We start from the raw sequence: 21,624 nt of genomic DNA, 5'->3' as shown, positions 1-21,624 counted from the left end.
CTATTTTTATATGAAATTATTAAAAGCTAAAGTCAACAACAGCCTTTGAATCTTCAGGGAATCCCACATGGGGGACCAAGCCATAAGGATGAGAAGTTAACGAAAATGAAAGTGCTGATAGAAATCACACCTCAGGCTGCGAGTGTTAAGACATGAGCGGACCAGGTCAGTCCAGCTGTCTACCTCCTCAGTTCCCTTAAATAAAAAGTGGCATGTGTCCCTCAACGCCTACTTTGGGAAGTGAGGGGCCTGTATCCTCACTGTATTCATGGAGATTACACACGCACACACTGGCTCAGAGAGGCCCAATTACCTGCTGGAAAATGCTGGCACTCGAGAGGCCCCAGACCGGTACCAAGAGCCCACAGAAGGCTCACTCACTCAGCTTCATGCCCACAGCGAAACAAAGGGGATTTCATGTCTCTGTTTAAATCCTTCGGCTTTGGATACATTTCGGCTCCCCTCTATGTGGACCTTTTAAGAACTGATTTATCCTCTATTACTGGGCCCAGATCTGGCCCTGGGCATGCTCAGAGCAGAGCACTATATTGCTCACGAGGGAAACGAGGACAGGATGACTAAATAAGAGACATCGTAAAATCACTCTTATTGCCTTGGATGGGGTGCATGCACGTGCTGAACACAGATTAAAGCACTGAAAATACACACTGTGGCCTGCAAGTGATCAGAAATTTGGGGTAATCTGATCGACCAGTTTTCCAAAGCCTTCAAATCTCCTGTGTGTTGACAAATGTTGGAATGGCGTCCAGGCCAGTGAAAGAGATTTTGCTCTTTTTGCATATAGCTCGGTAGCCTTTCAGTGGAGGCACATAGGGAAAGAAAATTGGAAAATCAGAGCTCAGCGCGACAAGCTCTGCCCTCTTCACTTTGTCTGTTTGTCGAGTCGGAGAAACCAGGCCAAGCAGGCAGGGGATTGGCCATTCCTCTTCTATTTAGATTGATTGTAGTGAGAATCTATGTTGGTTGGTCTGGTTACCCATGGTAATTAAATTCTAAGGAGATGTAAAGGCCATGGGTAGCGGAAGGGTAAAAGTAATGAATGCATTGGGACAGAGAGGTGGATGCAGTAGACAAAGTGGAGATTTGGATTAGAGATATAAAGCATGAAGCACGGGTCGGCAGATCCGACCCGAAGACGCCAAGTGAACTGTAGGGTGATAAATTGTCAGAAACTATATACAGCGTAGCTGAGATGGATCATAACAATGAAGGGCAAAGAGTATGAAACACCAGGGGCCCTATCTTACACCTGAAGCAAAGTCGGACAATAGTTATAGGAAGAAGCAGTTGTCATTTTCACGGCCAGCGCTCACGTTGTATAAGTAGCATTGCGCCCATCTGTGCGCCCATGGGCGTCTAGGTCTTAAAATGAGGTGTAGTCAGGTGCATTTATACAGATTGCTATTTTGAGACAAGAGAAAGACAATGCTCCACTGACCAACAAAAGCCTGGTCTAATGTCAGAGAGGCAGAGTATTTCCTGTTATTTAAAGGGCGCATTATTCAGATAGTAGGATGGACCTCCATATCAGGTTAGCAAGGTGCGTACACTGCATGTTACACACAGGGATGCCCGGATTGGTTGCAGGTGGGTGAAATAAAACATAATTTAGGAGGAAAATGTTAATTCCATTCTCTAAAATGTGAATATAGCAAGTAAAGCAGAGCTGCCAACTTCATGATTACTTCAGAAGCAAAAAATTAGCTCTGTTTTCTCTGTCAAGTGTATAAGTACAGTTTTTAGTTCTGCTGCCTAAGGCCCTGATCACAGAGAAAGTGTTTTAGCAGCTGGAAGCACCTTTTTGTAATTGTTTTTAGTGATAATGAAGCTTTTTGCTCGTGGTTTTTGAGTAAACTCAGAGCGTAAAAACACCACACATCATCTCTTTTTTCATCTTTTTTTTTTTCCCCCACTGTCCAATCGGATGATTTGGAGGCAGGCCTTCTGTGGCGGTCATGATAACAAGTTTACAGTTGGTAAACGATGGAGAAGAAACTGGTGGTAGCAGTTGCTGGATACCCAGAGCTATGTGGCTCGATGATAGACAGGTTGTCAAACTGTCCCATCATTGAGGAGAAGCTCCTGGATCAACTGGTGGTACTCCCCATGATCCACCCTCTTTTTTAGGGTCTCATGTACCCACACAGATCTCTGTTTCCCTGTGCCCAACAAACTATTAACTGACAGCCACTCACCCTCAACTGGAGCTACAGCAAGTACCCTCTGCCCCAACATTTTAGGAACTAGCTACTAATTACTAAGGGAAAAAATGACGGTCGATTGATGACACGAGAAGGTTAGTGTAAGGACATGATAGGGTGGTTGCTTGGCAACAATAAAAAGGCACAGCAAGCGTTGTTTTTTTGTTTTTTTCTAGTGCCATTTAATTTGAAAGAAAAGGCAGTGCGGTGCACCTCACGTTTTTCAACCTACAAAAAGCTTTCTGTGTGATCGGGGCCTAAATGTGCCACAATATTTGCTGCAATGACAATGACATATTTGCTGCTTCTCCATTTTGCTGAATTTGCCATGTAATTAGCAGTATGCCAGGTGCAAGCACACCTGGCTTTTAAAAGGAATGGGAGGTGACACTCTGATTGTTTGAATTCATGTCCCATTCAACACCCAAAACACACCTATGATCAACTTAGGGACAAATACAACCCCTTTGCCCCTCGAGCCTTACAGGTTATGTGCTGGTTAAGTAGCAAAAGTGGAGCTGGACACACCCTAAAGGCACTTTAGACTGGTGGGTCGCGTTACAAAAGTGGGTTGCAGGTCCATTCTGAGTGGACTGCATGTGACTCTCGGGACAAGATCATTTACATCAGGCCCCTAGGTCACTGGTGGCACAGGCAGGCCTATGGTAATTTAAACTGATAGATTTACAAGGCGACAGATGATTTCCTGTGTCAGTAAATCCATTCAATACAAAACAAACACAAGCTACATCAGCAGGGGTTAAACAGAGCCTCGTTGCATGTTTTTAAACACAAAGTAAACATGACTCATTATTTATCCCTTCATGCGAATTAAAGGAATGATTTAACATTTTTGAAATACTTATTTGCTGTCTTGCCAAGAGTTAGATGAGAAGATTTATACCACTCTGACATGAGATAGGTATTGATCTTCTCCTCTAACTCCAGCAAGAAAGTGTATCAGCTTATTAACCCTGCTCCTTTATACCATCTGACGGAAAACTTATTGGAAAGAGTTGATTAAATGAACATTTTTTTTTCAAGTATTCTAGCATTCCTAGATATCATACAGTTTTGAAGAAAAACTACCAGCAAAAAAAAAAAAGATAAATCTTGCTCTTAATCTTTCACTTAACTTTGACAACTTTTCTATTTGTATACTTAGCTTTTCTCTTTGATGGAAGAAACTGGAACAGGTGAGAAGAAGAGATAAAAACTGTAAATGAAGAGGGAAGGCGAGAGGTGGAGATGAAAGGGGGGAGAAGACAGATGAAGCGGATGCGAAGGTGAGGGGGAGGATGGTAGGTGTGGAGAGAAAAGAAGACGGTGAGAAAGATGAGTAGGATGAGAGAGCGAGAGGATATGTGAGGATTACAATGAAGAGAGACCATATGTGAGGATCCACGTTTCTGATTATTGTCAATCTGATTACGGAATCCTTTATTTTTTTTGGGCAGGCTGCGCCAAAATCGAGAAGCTGACACTTTGTACGTCAATACACACACATATCCACAAACCCCCGCTCAAACACACACACACACACACACACAACGATTGATGCTCAAAAACAGATTTTTCTCATTCCGTGATGACATCTGTTCCACTGCTGCACAGATTACAATTTTCTGACCTAATAGGGCCCACCAACTGGCCATCAGCACATTTAATGCTAACTAGAAATTGACCAATAACAGTTTTTATTGAGGCTGCTCACAATTTGGAGCTCAGGTCTGGCCGGAACGCCACAGATCGATCAATATCTGGGTCTTATTCTCTCAGCCAATGCATCACCTGAACACGTAAACCATACAGCCGCTGAAAAGCAATCCACATATGAGACTGAGCCTGACCCTATAGTTTGTTTGTGCACAATGCTGTTAAGATGTCTCGAAGCAACTGTGCATAGTTTGCACATTTACATATAGAATGCAATCTGTCAGTGCCTATCAGAAGATGCATGCACACCTGCACACTTCTGTTAATCTGAAGCAAATAGGACACACTTATAACGTCTGAAAGGTGCTGAGGCTCTTCTGATCTATTTATCGCCATGGTTGAAGTGCATCACTTACTGCGTCAAAGTATTAACACCTATACAGATATAGGTTTTGGAAGATGGAAGTGCTATTGCTAATACATTTTTTTTATTGGCTGGAGCTCTCAGCAATGTTTACCTCTCTTGGGGCAGTGTTGCTGAAAATTGGTAAGGGAATTGAGTCTTGGTTTGGGAGCCACATTCCTGAAGGTGTGGAATAGTTTCCCCCTCAGGTTTCAATTCCGAAACGTCTATCAAGTTTGAAATTAAAATTCACCTGTCTGTGTGTGCGGGGCTGAACTTCTTGAGTGGTTATTTTCTCATTTCTTAACATCTGATGAACCGAGAGGTAAATCAATCAATGACGACCGGCTCTTAACCGGAATCAGACACTCAGATGAACCAGGCAATAATGAGACAGATAGATGGAGAGAAAAGTTGCATAGTGTGGCTGCGGAGACCTGCAGAAACAGATTCCACGACAATGCCGCCCATCGGGAGCATTTCTACTGTTATCAATCATGTTTGGACAAAGAAAAAAAAAACACTAAGGCAATAGCTTCCCGCTCTGACCTGGGTAGATAACGGCAATAGCAGAAAACACTCCCATCATCGCTGTCATCATTTCCACCTCGGTACCTGAGGCATTCACACACAACAAGTGACACGAAATGACAGAAGTCTCTTCAGAAATACGGGAAAAAGAAAAATGTAATTGGCTTTCTCTGACAACTTATTGCAAAACTTCTGCACCACTCTTCTGTAAAGTGATGCAGTGTGAAGCCATCTCAGCAGGAGGGGGTCGATGCCCAAGCGACAGACTTGTAAGAAAAGAGAGCACGTACTGTACCTCCACCGTCTTGTGGGACCAAAGCTGGTGGAGCGAGATAAATACGTGATCTCTCTCTGTCAATCTTTCGTACAAGAAGCGACAAAAAAATGCTGTTAACATTCTTTCTCCGCTCTGATTGCGCAGGTCCTTTTTCATTTCCCTCTGATTTGCTGGGAGTGCGCTGAGTGTTCTGTTAGTTATGCTAATTGTCTCCAGACCTCCCGCCGAGTGCGATCCTTTCCCAGTTGGATGGCTGTGAAGTTGTTTGCCCAAGGAGATGAGTCTGTGTGTGCCTTTGTGTGTGTGTGTTTACAGTGCGCAGCTACAATGTGTCACAAAAGCTTTAGCGATGCTGCACACGTGCGCTTGTGTGTGATTATGTGTGTCGGGGTGCATCAGCACGGATCTTCATGCGCCAGCCACAGTTAGGCGCGATGTATTCCCAATTCTCCAAACACTGCGAGTGAAGACAGAAAGCAGTGTAATGTTTCATCTTAATGCTGTCATATATTGATTATTTCTTCTTTTCATCCTTTCTGCGTTTGATCCTATTAGTAAAGCAAAACCTGTGGGAACAGAGAGACACTTTTCGCATTTCTTTTTCCCCAGTGGATTACATCCTATGGATTTCTGGGAAAGCAAATGACCATGTCCTATGACTGAAGGAATAGTTAAGGAGTAAAATCCCCTCATTTGTCATGCTGTCTAAAACCCACGCCTTTCTGAATCCTCAGGTTTAACTCAATGCATGCCTCAGTATTTTCTTTTGAGTTGAGCAGCCCCAGACCTGCCTGGCTTATTCCAGTCATCATCAATTATTGCTATAATATTAATTATTAGAAAACACAGCGATGAGAGCAACCACACTGGACACACTTGGAAAAAACAAGTGCACCATCATGCCTTTAATTTGAATTCCCTGCACAGAGAGAAATGCTGGACGGTCCACTGTGAGACATCCAAGTCACTTCCTGTCAATAACATCAACTCTGCCTAACTAAGGAGAAAAAACCCTTACCATCCATTTTAGTTGCCCTCCAAATCCGACACTGTTTATGACATACCCTGAATAAACAGCCATCTTTTAAAAAAAAGTGTTCTGTCTTTACCACAGACAAAACACAACAAAGGCCCTCTTCTGTTTGTATCAAATTAGATGGGATGGAAAACGCCTTGGAGGCATGAGGTACGCCGCTGCTTGTATTTGAACTTCGGATGCTCAGAGCATTTCTCCGAAAAACATAAGGCCTGCCAGGTGGATGAAAAGGGTGTATCAGCAGGGGGCAAGAATTGCCTCAAATCCAGTGAATCAATTAAAAACTGCTCATTGCCAAAAAGACATTTAGTGTCAGCACCCCAAAGAAGATCTGCTTATCTGGGTCATCCAGGCATGACTCATGTACTATATGCCTCTGTTAGAATTTAACTTATTTTCTGGTTAATATTTCACTTAAGATTTAAGGGTGATGCAATAAACAAAAAAATATTCCACATATTACATCGAATACTGAGTTCTTTCTCCCCTTCTGGCTTCAGTACTGTAGTTTCACAGTTGCCATGGAAAGGATTTTACATGAGCCTTCTGCTGTCAGGGGAGAAAGCATTTCAACCCAACCCTCTCACCTCAAAATTGCATTTATACACTACTAATTTGCAGCAAATGCATTTTGATAGAAACATAATATGATGCTGTCTGAATTACTTTTTTTTAAATCTACGTAAATATGTTGTTAATGAACGCATCTGCCAAGTAGGAAAATGCTCTTAATGTTTTTTTATGGGTATGTTTAAGCACTCATGGCAGAAAGATCGTGGTCCTGCTTTTAATATTGTAGAGAGCTACTTGACATATCACAAAGTACATATTTACTTTAACATTTAACTGAAACCGCAATTTTCCCCTCAACTTAACCAAAGGGCTTTTGCTGCCTGAATCTTATCACCCATTTTAAATGTTATTAGCCCATTAAATGGCCGTTATCAGTTCTTATTGCTTCCATTAAAGCTTTAAACGGGACAAACTGCACCAACCTGTGGGCCAAAAGGTGCCTATCCAACGTGTCCTCGTGTACTTTAAACACGTGGTTAACATTGTGAAATGGTTGGTTTGTTTAGGTTTAGGTTTAGGCACCAAAACGTCTTTGTTTTGGTTTACGCGAAAATCAGGGGTTGGGTCTGTTTCTTCGGTAACTTAAATTACATACCTAAGTTAACTTATGTTACATATGTAATGTGAGTTAAGTATGTTTCGTAAATTAAAGATATACTGTGGTGGTGTATTCATCTGCATAGACCCAGCCCTCTGCCTGTATTTTCATATCTTCATCTCATCTTAGCCAAACGAGAGTGAATCTGGGGTTGGCTTTTAATTGCACTTTTGCTGGCAAGCATATTCACAAACAGTAAACGAAAACCCTGCATAGTATGCCTTGAACTTGCATAATGTTAGTTAAAATATGTCAGTGTTGACTTTTGGTTTCACGAAAAGTCACACAAGACAGGAACAGCCGTTTCGTGGGTAAAAGTCCTGTATTTGTTTGACCCTTCCATCCACTCTAACCTGCTGCCCTCACGAACATTATCGCCCTTTATACAACATCACCTGACTTCCTCCTTTGCTCCATTCATAACTACAATGGCCACTAGAGGTCACTACCTAACAATAAACATAAATACAAAGTAGAGTTGGGCCATATGACCTAAAATCTATGCACCCAATGACAGCCGATAATAGCCATTTAATGGGCTGATAACACTCAGATCAGTTACCCTGACCACATGCGGGACTCAGGATGTGAACTCAGCTGGTCTCTAGTGGTATCCCAGTCCTTTACTGAGTACCTCCCTATGACTGGCAGGCAAAACAAAAATGTAGCACTTCTCTGACTGGAAAAAATAATGCCAGTGAACAAAATTAAAGAAGAAAAACAAACTGAAGTGAAGACAGTGAGCGACTGCTGTTAGACAAAAGCACAAAAACTACAGTTTTACTAACCTAAAAGGAGGAGTGACTGCTGCTGAGCTCTCACGACTGTAACCAATCATCTCCTACCATGAGGTCCATCTGCTGCAGGAACACTGTCACTAACTTGTGTTTGTTACGGGTGTGAAGGCTCCAAAATGTCTGCAAGGACAGCACGCCACAGTGCAAATAGTCTAGACTTGTGGACCTCAGGGGGAAAAAACACTCAAGAAACAGCAGTTGAGTGAGTTAGTTGCTGGTGAAAAATTGTATTCATAATTTAGAATCATAGTGGCTGCTTATAATATTTGTCTTCCTCAATAAAATCTGCCTCAAGGAATCAACCTTCCCTCCTTCTTTTTACTGCTGAGTTTAAAACTGCACTTATCAATATTTTTATTGTAACAGTGAATCAAATGACTGTCATTTGCATTGACAAACAGACAAAAATTTATACCCTTTGCATAGGTTTTTAGCTTCTTTTACCTAATGGTTTTGGTCTTCTGGTCCACAAATTCCATGCTCATAAATCCCAAATTCAGCAGTTGTAGCAGGTGGCTGTTTTTTTTATTTATATATAGAAAAACAGGCTGTATGCCACCAGCTCAACACCACATTGCAGACAGCAAAAGCTGCTGAAAAGAAGTTGAACATCCGGTGAGCTTAAAACCCAGATATATCTTTGAGTTGTTGGTGGAGACCAAAACAGAGCTAAAGAGAGAGTGATATTGTTCCTACATCTTTTAGGTGGACAGAAAAATGACTTAATATGAATGCTAGTATTGATCCATATCTGCTGTAATGAGGCAGTTGTTTGCTAACATGTCTGTTGTGACAACTTTATCAGTTTATAATATCAGTTATATATATATTTTTTTTACAGCTAGTTCATGTTCCCCCATGTAGCCCAAAAAGAAAAAAAAATACCGTAGCTTTAAACAGTTTCACAAGTTGATACACTTATTAATGTTTTGTTTTCTTAGAATTCTTAATCCATATAGTCAGTCTTAAATTATAAAGAGCTTGTGTATCAAAACTTTGGTTAACCAGTGTTGAAATTGTGCTTTATCGCGTTCCAAAGAGAACATTTTGAAGCAGCGTCAATAGACCCTTTGGCTTTTAGTAAACAGTATGATGTTTTTTGGTGGGCGGGGCTTTGCTGGAGGCAAAGCAATTCTCCACAGACATTGGCTAGCACTAGTTAGCAAGTTCTGTTGGATTGTTACAGACAATGGTGGAAGATGATGCAAGTGGTGCGTTCGGAAATATTCAGTCCGAGTGCTGGAGTGCACTTTAGCACAGACTGGACGATTCACAAAAGATAGATGAAGACGGAGCAGCAGAGCCCACCGCGGAGTGAATGTGTGATTAACTTAACCATTCGTCAGTGTATATAAAAATATAACACTCCGTTTCTTCGACCAACATGGCTCTCATTTAATGTAGAGCATCAGACTGAATTCACAAACCCACTATGTCAGGTCACTCACTCTCTGGGGCCGCAAATTTTACTTGAATAAGGTTGATTACTATGCCAATGTTACAAAGGAGGACAGCACTTGAACGGTTTCCTCCAGTTTTTTTTACCGTCAAAGCTAACATTAGCTTATGCGCTAAAAAGTTAGCATTACGGAGAAATCCAATATTCCATCTTAATACCTCCCCAATTTCTGATGAGGTGCACATGATAACCCTTAAAACACATAACATTATTCATCCCTACAACAGGAAACACTTCTCCCCTAACATGATATGAAGTGTGAGCTGCACATGTGAGCATTTCTGATGATCACCTCTGTCCAGTTCTTTTGTCTTATCAGATTTAACCATGGTCGTCTTTATTTTTATTGACCAGTGGCTGGTATGTGATAAAATTTAAGTTTTGAGCCATGACTCCTTCTATTCTGGCTCCTAATAACACAACAAGATGACATTTTAAGACTCCTATGTAGCCTACAGCCCGGTAGCGGTGAGGGTGCTAAAAGGGTTTATACTGTTTTTTGTAAAATATTCAAATAGATTGTGACACAGACTGTTATACATCTAAGAAACAAACTGCTGCAGTATGCTACAACTCTGTTATTAAACCAGACAGTACATGTTGTGCTCATACTAATAAGGCTCTCATGTATATTTCTTAGAACTACTTTTTAGTTAAATCTAGTTCAATTTACAGTGTAAGCGACCACAGCACTAGGTTTTTGAAGCATGCAAAATTTGGGTGTTATACTGGAAATGTCTCTCAACACTGTTCTTTACATGACCTTTCACTTTATAACTTGTGTCTGTGTGTTATGACCCATATTAAAATATGACATATGGCTCCCTGGTGTGGCGTTCCCCTCTGCTGCTCTCTGGAGCCATGTGTAAAATACGGAACAAGCCTGTCTTCATCTATCATTTTATAATGCCACATTTCATTCAGTGATAGTACATTTCTGCACTGGATTTGGCAAATGAGTATTAAATGCGTGTTTGTCTAGAGGGCTTTTGCTTTACAGACAAAATGTGTTCTTTTCGGTGTGATAAACTTTGACTTTGCCTCTGGAAAGTCAAACACTTTGTTCTGCTGTGGGAAAGACCCACCATGTTTAAGAGACCGACTCAATTTTAGTTTCCCGGTCGAGGCCTCCAGTGACAAGTATCCTCGTGCGTGTTTTATGGTAATGAACATTACAGCTCATAGAAATGCCTTTTGAACCATTTAAGGAGAAAACACTGGTTGAAAAAAGAAGAGAGGGGGAGACATTTTTCATACGAGAGTTTTCTACAAAGTCAGCTTATTCTACGGGCCTCTTCTTTTTATTTTTGCTCCCCAGAAGCACCCGGTGCTGCCAGCCTCCTCCCAGACTGCAACCAGGAAATGCTCAAAGCCAGCAATAGTATCCCATGAGACTTTGCTGTCCAGGTGGTTTGAAGCCAGTCTGGATTTCACAGCCTTAATGTGTGCAGGGGTCACTCTGAGCTCTTTCTCTCTCCTACCATTGGCATAAGATAATCTGTTTTAACTCAAGTTCTTCACCTGTTTCATCAGGAGACTCTTAAACACTTGCCGGTGAAACTGAGGTTAAACAAAAAAAGTGTACAGATGCAGCAGTGGCAGCACTGTTTCTAGCTTGGCACCATTTACATTTATACCAATAACGGCACCTGGAATTTTAGTACTACTACCCAACTACTAATACCCTTTTTGTGGTACTTTACACTCTCTTTAATGGCAAAAATGTAATTTGAGTTGTAAAAATAAAGTCCTTTTTTAATTTCAACATTGTTTTCAACATAATTTTCTTATTTATGTTGTTGAGGTTTAAATGTAACCGCCTATATTTATGCAGATAATAAAACAGAAACACAGAAGCTCCGCAGACTGAACCAGCATAAAACAGGACAGCAACAGTTTTTTTTTTTTTTTTTTTAAATATCCAACAATGTCAACAGCATTGTTTTACCTTACAATACAATACCTTACAATAAAAGCCCAACTTAAACTCACTCAGAGCATTTGCTAAGAGGCAACTCAACAAAACAGCTTACATTTATTTTGAACATTTTATACACCACACAAAATAAAAGCCCTTTTTTACTCCCTCTCCCCGTCAAAACACGTCCTTACAACCTTCAGCGTGTCACATTATGTCATATGTTATATGTGTGTGTCAGCTCGCCGTTGCCTTAACTCACTGTGTCTTGAACAAGCTCCAAGAATGTCGTAGTCTCACTTTCTCCCTTTCTCTCTATATTGTGTTTCTCAAATGATGTGCCGTGATGCAAATTCAGGTGTGCCGTGGGGTTTTGTGACTACTACACACATTACTATCGCAGTATTCAACTGGGCCGATACAAAAAATTCTGAATTAATTTTTATTTGACTGTATTAGTATGTTGTGTGTACCCATTTCCTAATAAAGAGGCAAACTCCACCTAAAAAATGTAATTTAATTTAATTTTAAAAACCTTCACGAGGAACCTATTTGTTGCTGTTTGCATGTGTGACACATCGAAAGCCCTGATTGGCAGCCAGTGTGACGGATGATAACAATTAAATGGAGAAAGCCGTGAGTAGGACAATGGATCGTTTTATTTTACAGAGCTAATTACCACACAGCTCCTGCAAAGACGACCTAACAGCTAAAGAAAAGAGGAAAAAAAATTGCCAGTAGACAGTAACACAAAAGCTGTTATTCTTACTGTTATTGTCTTATGTCGTGATAAAGAGTGATAACTCACATGTTATAGAAGCTGTTGTGCACAGATATAAATACAGATGTGCCTTGAGATTTTGGCTTTGGCCTTGGGCACAAAAAGTTTGAAAACCACTGCTTAAAGTTTCTCTCCCACCCAGATGCGCTCTCAGGTACCAAAATTTTGCACTGATTGATTTAATGTGAATTAGTACTCGGTAGTATCGAGGTAATTTGGTCGCTCCCCTTAAAAGTACCAAGTTCAGTACCCAACCCTACACTGGTAATTCTAAAAAATATATTGTGGGTAATCTTTTCTTGTGAAAACAGGTCTTACCTCGGGATGGCATGAAATATGATTTTTCACAATAGTGATCGCGCTAAATTTCCATTATCGGGATGATTGGGAATATCATGTCTGACAGCGTCCAAAGAGACTGTTGAGCGACCAACAATAAAAGAGACTCTGCAAAAACAGGCTGCAGACACACCAACTTAAAAAAAATACAAAAGATCTTAATCCAACATTGGCATATTTCATATCAAAAGATATAACACCATTTTAAAAAGTTGGAAAGCCTGGCTATTTAAGATTGATTGTTTGTTTTTACCTTAAAGGATCCTCCTTAAAAAAAGATGTGTCCTATCTGTGATGCAATAAAGATATTTGTTTAACAAAATGTAGGGTAAAGTGATTCCAGTATGTTTGGTGCCATTTAAGAGTTTATTATCATAGGATATTATCATGTATCACAACTGTTTTTGCCAGGATAATCGTGATGTGAAAATCTTCATATCTCCCATGCCCAGTCTTACCCATTTCTAGTTTAAAACTTTCAGTTTACTGCAGAATCAGTTGGTGAGTTTAAAAATGAAGAAAACATTTTAAGCAAAGCATTCAAGCAGGGGAAGAGATGCCTTAACAGTACAGCATTACCTGTCGAGTGATGGAAAATTCATCAGTGCAACTGAAAAGGTTAACAGCAACAATTAATTAAGTTGATTTGTTGATGCCTCAAACGGACGGTAACTGAAAAACATTCTGAACCTTGACCAGTCAGTCACATTCAACAACCTTGAGCGGCACAATCCGAGTAGCCGATAATAAAGCTGTTTATAATACAGGTGTATGGCTCTCTCTGGACAGGTAGTCTTACAGGGATACAAACCTGCGGTCAAATTACCACCCAAGAGGAAAAAAATTGCTCATCACATTTGCTATGCACATTAGCAAAACACTGCAGGGTTTGTGATCTCTGCTTTTCTCAGGTCTGACTATTCAAGAGAATAACATTGCTCCACTTTCTCCTTCAATGAATATTGTAACCCACACCAGTATCCTAGGAATTCTGTTCATCATAGACCTCATGGTTTCCCAACAGTCAGTTCTGATACAGGTATACTCGCCAACCCGAGAGACCCCCATTTTTCATTGCTATCTCCTGGTTTCCTCCCGGGGTCACAAATCTCCTGCATGACAGATTTTCACATCTTATTCCCTTTTCGTTATCACAAACAGTTTCTGGCACTGTACAGTGTGTAGAAGCCCTACGACTCTAAACGTCTACTGTTTCCACCTGGACAACAATACAGCTATGTCAAGTGCCGTTTCCTTGAAGAATAACTCACATGTATTATGGAAAGTTTTAAAGGGAAGGGGAGTGCAATTTATAAAAGCTGCCACGTCGATTTCTACTGCTTTCAGACCTAGAGTTGTCTTGCTTTGGTCTGAATCAGGGACTAATTTTGTTTCAAAGTTGCATAATTGCCTAGAGTTGGTTCAGGAAGTAAACAAAGCGTTGAAGAAGAGTACACTTGCAAGATAAATGTGACACTTTCTAATGTCACAATGGAGGGACAACTACGCAGGTTGTTTTTAGCGCTGGTCATCGTGGACTATATTGCTGTCATTGTTCATTTTAGTCAAACCATACAGTTTGAAAACGAGGCGCGGCTCCAACTAGAAAACAATGTTTTGATGCATTGGATGTGCTGAATGTGCATATTAAGGCAGTACAGGAGGAGGAGCACATTAATAATCCTCCAGGACTGGAACATGCTCATGTTTAACCCAAACAATGTGTCATGTGACTGCAGTTGGTTCAGATCCAGGTCGGAACACGTTCTCACCACAAATAAACCGCATCAGAGTTTGTTTGTAACCAGACTGAGACCACCTCTTCAAGGTCTCGGTCTAGTTTTTTTGGTGCGCACCCGATTGTGATTGCTGTGTTCACACCTGCCCAAAAGAACCGCACTTAGGGGGCAAACAAACTTGAGTTCGACTGAACCAAACCTAACAGGGCAGGTGTGAAAGCAGCCTGAGGAAGGGGGTTGCACGGTGCGATGAAATGAATGAATGGTGAATATTAGTTCATGCCAGAGATTAAAGCAAGTTCACGCCAGAGGAGCGAATTCATTTGTGAGAATTAAAGTAAAATTAATAGTATTGAACATAAAATATAAACTTTAAGTAAACTCTGATGTTTAAGTTGTAACAAACATGGCTAAACAAATAGTGGTGGTCAGACAGCTGAAATCAACAGTTGTTCTCGAATCCCTCTGACTACTGTGATTTTGGTCAGGGTTCTGTGTGTGTTTAGGTGTGTGTGTCCCTGTGTGTGTGTGTGAGAGAGAGAGAGGCCCAGAGAGCTGTTATTAAATTAAGGCTAAATGCGTTCTGGTTTTGTAACTTTTCAACTTTCCATCCCAATCCACTCCGGTCGGGCCCACACACATACCAAAGAGCAGGCGAGCTCCGAGTGGGAATCCACCCACTCTTCTTAAGCACGGTGCCCTTTATCCCAGGCATTCTGTGAACAGGTGTTGAAAACGATACAGTACGCAGACAATTATAGATTTACAAAGAGTTGCTGTATACAGTATGCCTTTTTTGTATTTCACTTACCTACCATAAGGTTGTTATAATTAAGAGATAATTAATGTTGGGTTGCCACATGCATGATGCCTTTAGTTGCTGCAGTATTAATAACATCATAAAGTTGTTGATAACTATTTCCGCAGTTTTTAGAAGTTTGCCTCACTGTGAAGTGGTGATTTTGTAATTTCTCTCCCCTGAAACTTTTCTGTCTGACTAAGAGATGACAATCCTCCAATCTGTCATGTTTAAAAAGAACTGCATAACATCCTATAGCATGCCAGGCTATATGGAGTATTTCCAAATGTCCTGATGGCCAGTTTGACAGTATGTGTGTGTGTGTAGGTATCCTCTACAGTATGTGCCTGTCAGCGCGTGTGTCTCAAAGAGACAACCTGGAACCTCTCGGTGAAAGCAATCAGATGGCTGGAGAGTTATATTATCCTCTGAGACTCTGCACACCAGGGGGTTGACTGACAGGATGGAATCTGTTTTTTTCACCCTCCTCTCCACTTTCACCTGAAAAGATTAAGTAGCCAACTAGAAGCAGTGAGATATGTATCAGTCTGTGGCCTACCTGTACATTTGTGGAGCTGCTTTCACAAAGTAAATAGAGCCACTTGCTTGATTTTTTTTTCTAATGCATATTTTAGGTAATATTCTAATAAACTAATCTTCCCCACCACTTTTCCAATCAGCTATAATAGCATTTATTTACCTGTCAGCTTGACTGCTGAAATTCACTAGAAATAATCTGCTGAACCAAGTGCGATAAGACAGGTTGGTTATAGGGGCAGTTCACCCCAAAATCAAAAAAACAGATTTTCCATTTACCTGTAGTGCTATTTATCAGTGTAGATTGTTTCAGTGTGAGGTGCAGACTGTTGGAGATATTAGCCGTAGAGACGTCTGCCTTCTCTCCAATACAATGGAACTAGATGGCACTCGACTTGTAGTGCCAAAAAATGCATTTGTAAAACTGAACAGCAATGTCTCTTTCCAGAAATCCTAACCCAGTTACTCAAGAAAATCCACAGGCATTGTTGTGAGCACTTTCATGTAGGGACTGTTTCTACCAAACTACAGCTCCCAACCATATCACTGCACTGAAGAAACCATGCATCTACTGCTAGCTCACCTAGCATCACTGTGCTAGCTAATGTTATGGCTTAGCCAAGGAGGACGCCATTAATGTTTACATCTCGCACTGTCGTGAGCATAAGCCTCTGGTCCATGAGTAGATGCACACTTCTTTCTGAGTGATGATTCGTTTGGCGGGCCAATATCTCCAACACTCAGCAACTCACATCAAATCAATCCAGACTGATAATTAGCACTACAGGTAACAAACAAATATGTATTTTTGATTTGGGGGTGAACTGTCCCCTCAAAACAAATCCACCATTTAAGTTAAGACAAAGGTGGATCTACCCAAAATTGTCAATTTTAAAACTGTTGCAAATCTGTTGCATGCACAACTCTGGGAAGTAACAGGCCAAAGTTGAACCAGGAAGTAGCTTGGCTGAGTCTGAGCAATGTTGATTTATATAAAACAGTGGAGAGTTTTGGGTAATGATTTTAATATTCGCTGCTTTTTTCAATTCCACATTAGCTGAAATGGGTAATAATGAGTTACATTCACTCCATTAGTTAAAGTCAGTTCAAGAAACAGTTAAACATTTTGGGAAATACAAAAGTTATGAGAAGACTGATAACTCTCATGTCTGCCCATCAAATACAAAGCAACAAAGAGATTAGTGTCGTTTAGTTTAAAGGCTGGAAACAGGAGGAGACAGTTAGCCCGTCTCTGTCCAAAGGTAAAAAAAAAAAATCCAACCATCAGCACACCTAAAGGCCCAGACATGCCAAACCGACTTCAAAGAACTGGCAGCAACAAAAGCCAATTGTTGCATCACCTGTATGTGGCTAGTGTCTTGGCCAAAAAGTTGCACATGAACACACCACGAAGACTACAGGTGACAGCCAACCAGCATGTACTTTCTGTGCCTGTGTGAGAGGAAATAGCTCTCCACACCAGCAGATGGCAGATGGCGGATGTCTGTATTCGTCACTCAAAAAGGGAAACCGGAAGACTGTCTTGATGCTAGTTAGCCCGGTTAGCATATTAAAAACACAATGTTGTAAGAACAGAGCATATATACTGTGCGCCACTGAGCAATAACACAAACCATCACGAAACATTGCTGCTAAAGAGCTCAATGGCTAAACAAAAATAATCTTCCCTTATCCATCCATCCATCCATCCATCCATCCATTTTTGTAACCACTTATCCTCTTGAGGGTTGCAGGGGGGCTGGAGCCTATCCTAGCTGACATTGGGCGAAAGGCAGGGTACACCCTGGACAGGTCACCAGACTATCACAGGGCTGACACATAGAGACAAACAACCATTCACACTCACATTCACACCTACGGACAACTTAGAGTCACCAATTAACCTGCATGTCTTTGGACTGTGGGAGTAAGCTGGAGTACCCTGAGAAAACCCATGCTGACACAGGGAGAACATGCAAAGTCTGCACAGAGGGGCTCCCTCCTGGGATTGAACCAGGAACCCTCTTGCTACAAGTTTATTTTGATCTCATTGTCTCTTGACTTGAGCTGTTTGTCTACTTTCCTCACTTGCATTTCTCTTCTCATGCACAGAGCTGAACTGCCAATCAGAGTGATTTCATTTACTGATGGACTCCACTGTCGCCCAGTTCAGTATGCTGTGTGGCCAAAAAAAAAACCCAGTGGGGGCACTGATGACAGGCACACTGCACTGACTAGGGTACAGACGCTCACCAACAGCCAACCATCGGTTTGGTGTGTCAGGGTCTAAAGTCTACATTCTAGTCCACGTGGACATGGGTATTTTGTAAACAGTGTTTGTCCCTCCTTTAAAAGAAATCCTGCCCACACATACTACTATAAATATTCCCTGTCCAAATGAAAACACAATTAAAGCACTGTCAAGAGCATGCCAAGCCAACAGGCGAAGATATAACAGTGACCATAAAGCCATGCAAAGAAGAGTAGGTAGAAGAAGATGTTGCCCCAATCAGTGGCTTGAAAAAAAGCTATTACCTGAATGCTACCTTCCTGTAATGGCACATCGGTAAAGAGGGCCGATAGTGAAGTAACATTCTGATGCCTTTGTTTCTCAGTATAGTTGGACAGTAACTATACATTCATATTTAAACATGTAAAAAGCCCTCTAAGCAAGGTGAAAGCCAGCACTATTGGTCACATCTGCCATTGCACAAAATGTTGCCTCATTTGTGACGCCTCACAAAAGGAGCTAACACACTCTGCCGTTACAAGCCAAAAGCTCAGTTTTCCCTGTCGACACGGCAACACTGAAAACGGAGTTTCTGAAAATCTGGAGAACCAAGTTCATTTTCACTGACTTAAAATGCACTCTGAATGTGGACGGAAAGCCTGAACACATAAAAGAAAAGCCGCACTCACAAAAATACTGGTGTCTGTGTGGACTAGGCCTTAACCTTAATAGTTAAGACTGTGTATATTGTGTGTTTAATCCATACAAAAACAGAAGTGTAAAGCAACAGTTTTCGTTTAATAGGAGGACATGTGCAGGACTATTTCTTGGCCGGATGCATTCTGTTGTGTCACCAAACGTTATCAGGCTAATGGCGGAGAATCTTTAACACTTCTGGTTGCCTCGTTATCAGACTGTACTTTTCCTTGAGCACAGTATTTGGCTTCCCTAGACACCTCTGCAAATAAGTGCTTCAGATAATATTGCTGAACTGGCTGTTTGTTTTCAATCTGTCAAATAAGCCGACAGCTCTTTGTTGCTAATGGACCCACGTTTACAAAGACCGCCCTGATCCCCCAGATCTCAGCAAAATGTGACCAGAACCAACCGGAAGAATGGACAAAACCACAAAAGTAAAACGTGTAATTTCCAATGAATGCACAAGTCAGACTCCACCGTCTAACAATGACAAAGATATCTGTCTCAGCAGAGTGTGAGCGGGTGATTTTCATATGCCTCTGATTGGCAGGTAAACAGCGAGGATGAAAACACATGATTTTTCCCACATATGCATCTTTTTGTAATCACAGGTTTTCACAAACCCACACGTCTTGCAAAAGCTCACATAACACCCAAACATCCACACTTCCACAGGCATATACACTTAAGCACCCCAAGACATAACCACACACTCAGAAACACACATAGATAGATAGATAGATAGATGTCACCCACACACAAGTTTTTTCCGAGTGCAGAACTGCTCCAACTTGGTGAAAAGATGCACTTTTTCCTTCTTCTGGCTTGTGTCTGCAGCCTATTGTTATTCCTGGTGCTCTGCAGTGCCATGCACACACAGGCACACTGCATCCCATTTAGGTGCTGCTACAACATCCCAAAACCCACACACTCCCTAGGCAACTGTCACAGTTCATTCATGTTAATATTACAAGTCATTTTGTATTCTGCCACAGCAGCTTACAGCTAATTATATGTCTCATAAATCATATATGTGCTCTTGGCTGAAAGGAAATAATTTGCATTTCATTAAATGCTCCACACTGAACAGAATCACTCCATAAAGGTTGGCGCATTTACAGTGACCTTTATGTCACCGTTACCTTTCATTTCCATATTTTTTTTGTTTGGCTGTGTGCACACAAGTGCTCATTGGCATTAGATGAGGTCTTACCTGTGCACAGGAGAAGCGCGGTGAGTCCCACGCACCGGAGCGGCCCCATGTCTCGCCGTGGACTCATGTTGTTATTCGAGGACGGGGGGAAGCCGCTGGATGACTCCCTCAGCAGAGAGCCGCACAACTTTGCACGCAATTTATCCCCTCTGAGCAGTTCTCCATTTAAAACAAAACAGCTGTATTCCGTGCGACACCACCTGCCATCACAGACATGAGCGCACGGTCAGTAACAGCCCCTAAAAAAACACAGTTACAGTCCACATTTGTCGATTTTACTCCCCAAAAATGCAAAGCACATGTAATGAATCAACTTCTGTCTTGCTGATCTCATTCTTCACGGTACATGTTGATTTAAGTGGTAATTTCAGAGGATAAAACAGGTGCCTCGGGGTGCGTAAAACCAAACCGTCTGTCACCAATCACCAATCTCAATCTCACCCTACAGCACCCAGGATCTTTAACATTTGACAAATGTGTCCTGAGCGTGCCAATTTATAATTCCTGTCTTTTTTCTGGGCTTTGCACACTTGTAAAACAACCACTAGGCTACAAAAAGCAACATCCCTCAATGAAAATAAGTCTGTGAAATTGATGCAGTGTTTTTTTTTCTTTGCGTCTTACCATTTCTCTTATTGCACAGGATACGGCGCCGCGGTCTCATCCAGTATACTGACATTAAAATACACCTCTTCTTCTCAAGCTGGGATATTTTGCATCAACGAAACGAGCCAAAAGAAAAAGTCCTCATCAATCTCTGTCTCCCAGAGAGATCTCATGACACGCGCAGCTATTTGCTTTTCTTCTTTTTCTTTTTCATAGAGCGGTGGGTTGGCAGCGATCCCGATCACCCGGCAGGAAGTGGCATGTGAAAACACATGAGATATGTGACAAATAGTCCTCCAACTTTCCACGCAGACAAGCAGAAGCGTGCACAGATCGGTGGCGGCAGGAGAAGTGGATCCCGGAGCTGTTGCCGCTCTGCACCCTGTGGCTGTGGACACGGAGACTGCTGGTGCAGAAAGTGAGGGGGGGAACCGGGACGCGCACTCCGGGGCTGGATTGGCAAATTAGAGGGTTTGCGGGCGTCACGTCAGCAAGTATTGTGCCATCCAATTCCCGGCTCATATCACATGGGGATTGCGCTTTTTTATTTAGTCCCGCAAGCGTTTGTAAAAGGAAAGTTGACAGCAAATTAGAGAGGTGCTCCACAGCTCATGTTTGTAATTACATTTTGGGCTGAATGGTGAAAATGTGCACAAGGCTGACACTCTACAGGTAGGCAGTGGTTATAATTTAAACAGTAGAAATGAACACTTATCAGGTGTATTCATACAGCACGAGGCAGCATTATTTTAACACAGTTTGCAATGAATAATAAAGACAAGCTTGGCAGATTGAGCTTCCTGTTCCAGTATCCACACTTCACAAAATCGAAACATTGTGATTTGAAATGAAGTCGCTCTCGTGATTAAATGGCTCCAAACTCAGGTTAAAGTGGTTATCAATAACACCAAACAGCACACATTACATTTTTATTTTACCACTCCCATAACCTGGATGGATCATTAGCGTCCAGAGGAGGAGTGGAGCAGTGCAACCTGTTGTGTCACGGGTCGTTCATGAGAACCAACAGTGCCACCTATGGGGCACCTCTGACTGCAAGCTGCTGCCCTCACTGAGCTTCATGACTCAGACACGAGGAAGTGCTGCATAAATAGGAGTTTTTCTCCAGCACAGCTGTGGGCTGGACATGGTGATGCACGGAGAGGCGCAGCCAGTCCTCAAGTGGCATCACGACTCAATATTAATAGTAC

The 21,624-nt window shown here is 41.7% G+C and overlaps 1 protein-coding gene across 1 annotated transcript in view; it reads right to left on the bottom strand.

Annotated features, from left to right (window-relative positions):
* Window positions 1-20,754, bottom strand: part of si:dkey-112m2.1 (transmembrane protein 132C) — a 230,693-nt gene extending 209,939 nt beyond the window's left edge. The window contains exons 1-2 of the mRNA XM_050053566.1: window positions 20,432-20,754; window positions 19,808-20,046 (exon numbers count right to left, since the gene is read on the bottom strand). Coding sequence (XP_049909523.1) covers window positions 19,808-19,874 — 67 coding nt within the window. The 5' untranslated portion in view covers window positions 19,875-20,046; window positions 20,432-20,754. The remainder of the gene's footprint in view (window positions 1-19,807; window positions 20,047-20,431) is intronic.
* Between the last annotated feature and the right edge of the window lie 870 nt (window positions 20,755-21,624).

The sequence above is a fragment of the Epinephelus moara genome, chromosome 9 (assembly GCF_006386435.1).
Source record: "Epinephelus moara isolate mb chromosome 9, YSFRI_EMoa_1.0, whole genome shotgun sequence".
Lineage (NCBI taxonomy): Eukaryota > Metazoa > Chordata > Actinopteri > Perciformes > Serranidae > Epinephelus > Epinephelus moara.
The sequence above is the reverse complement of the archived record's forward strand: the minus strand, read 5'-3'. Positions and strand labels throughout refer to the sequence as shown.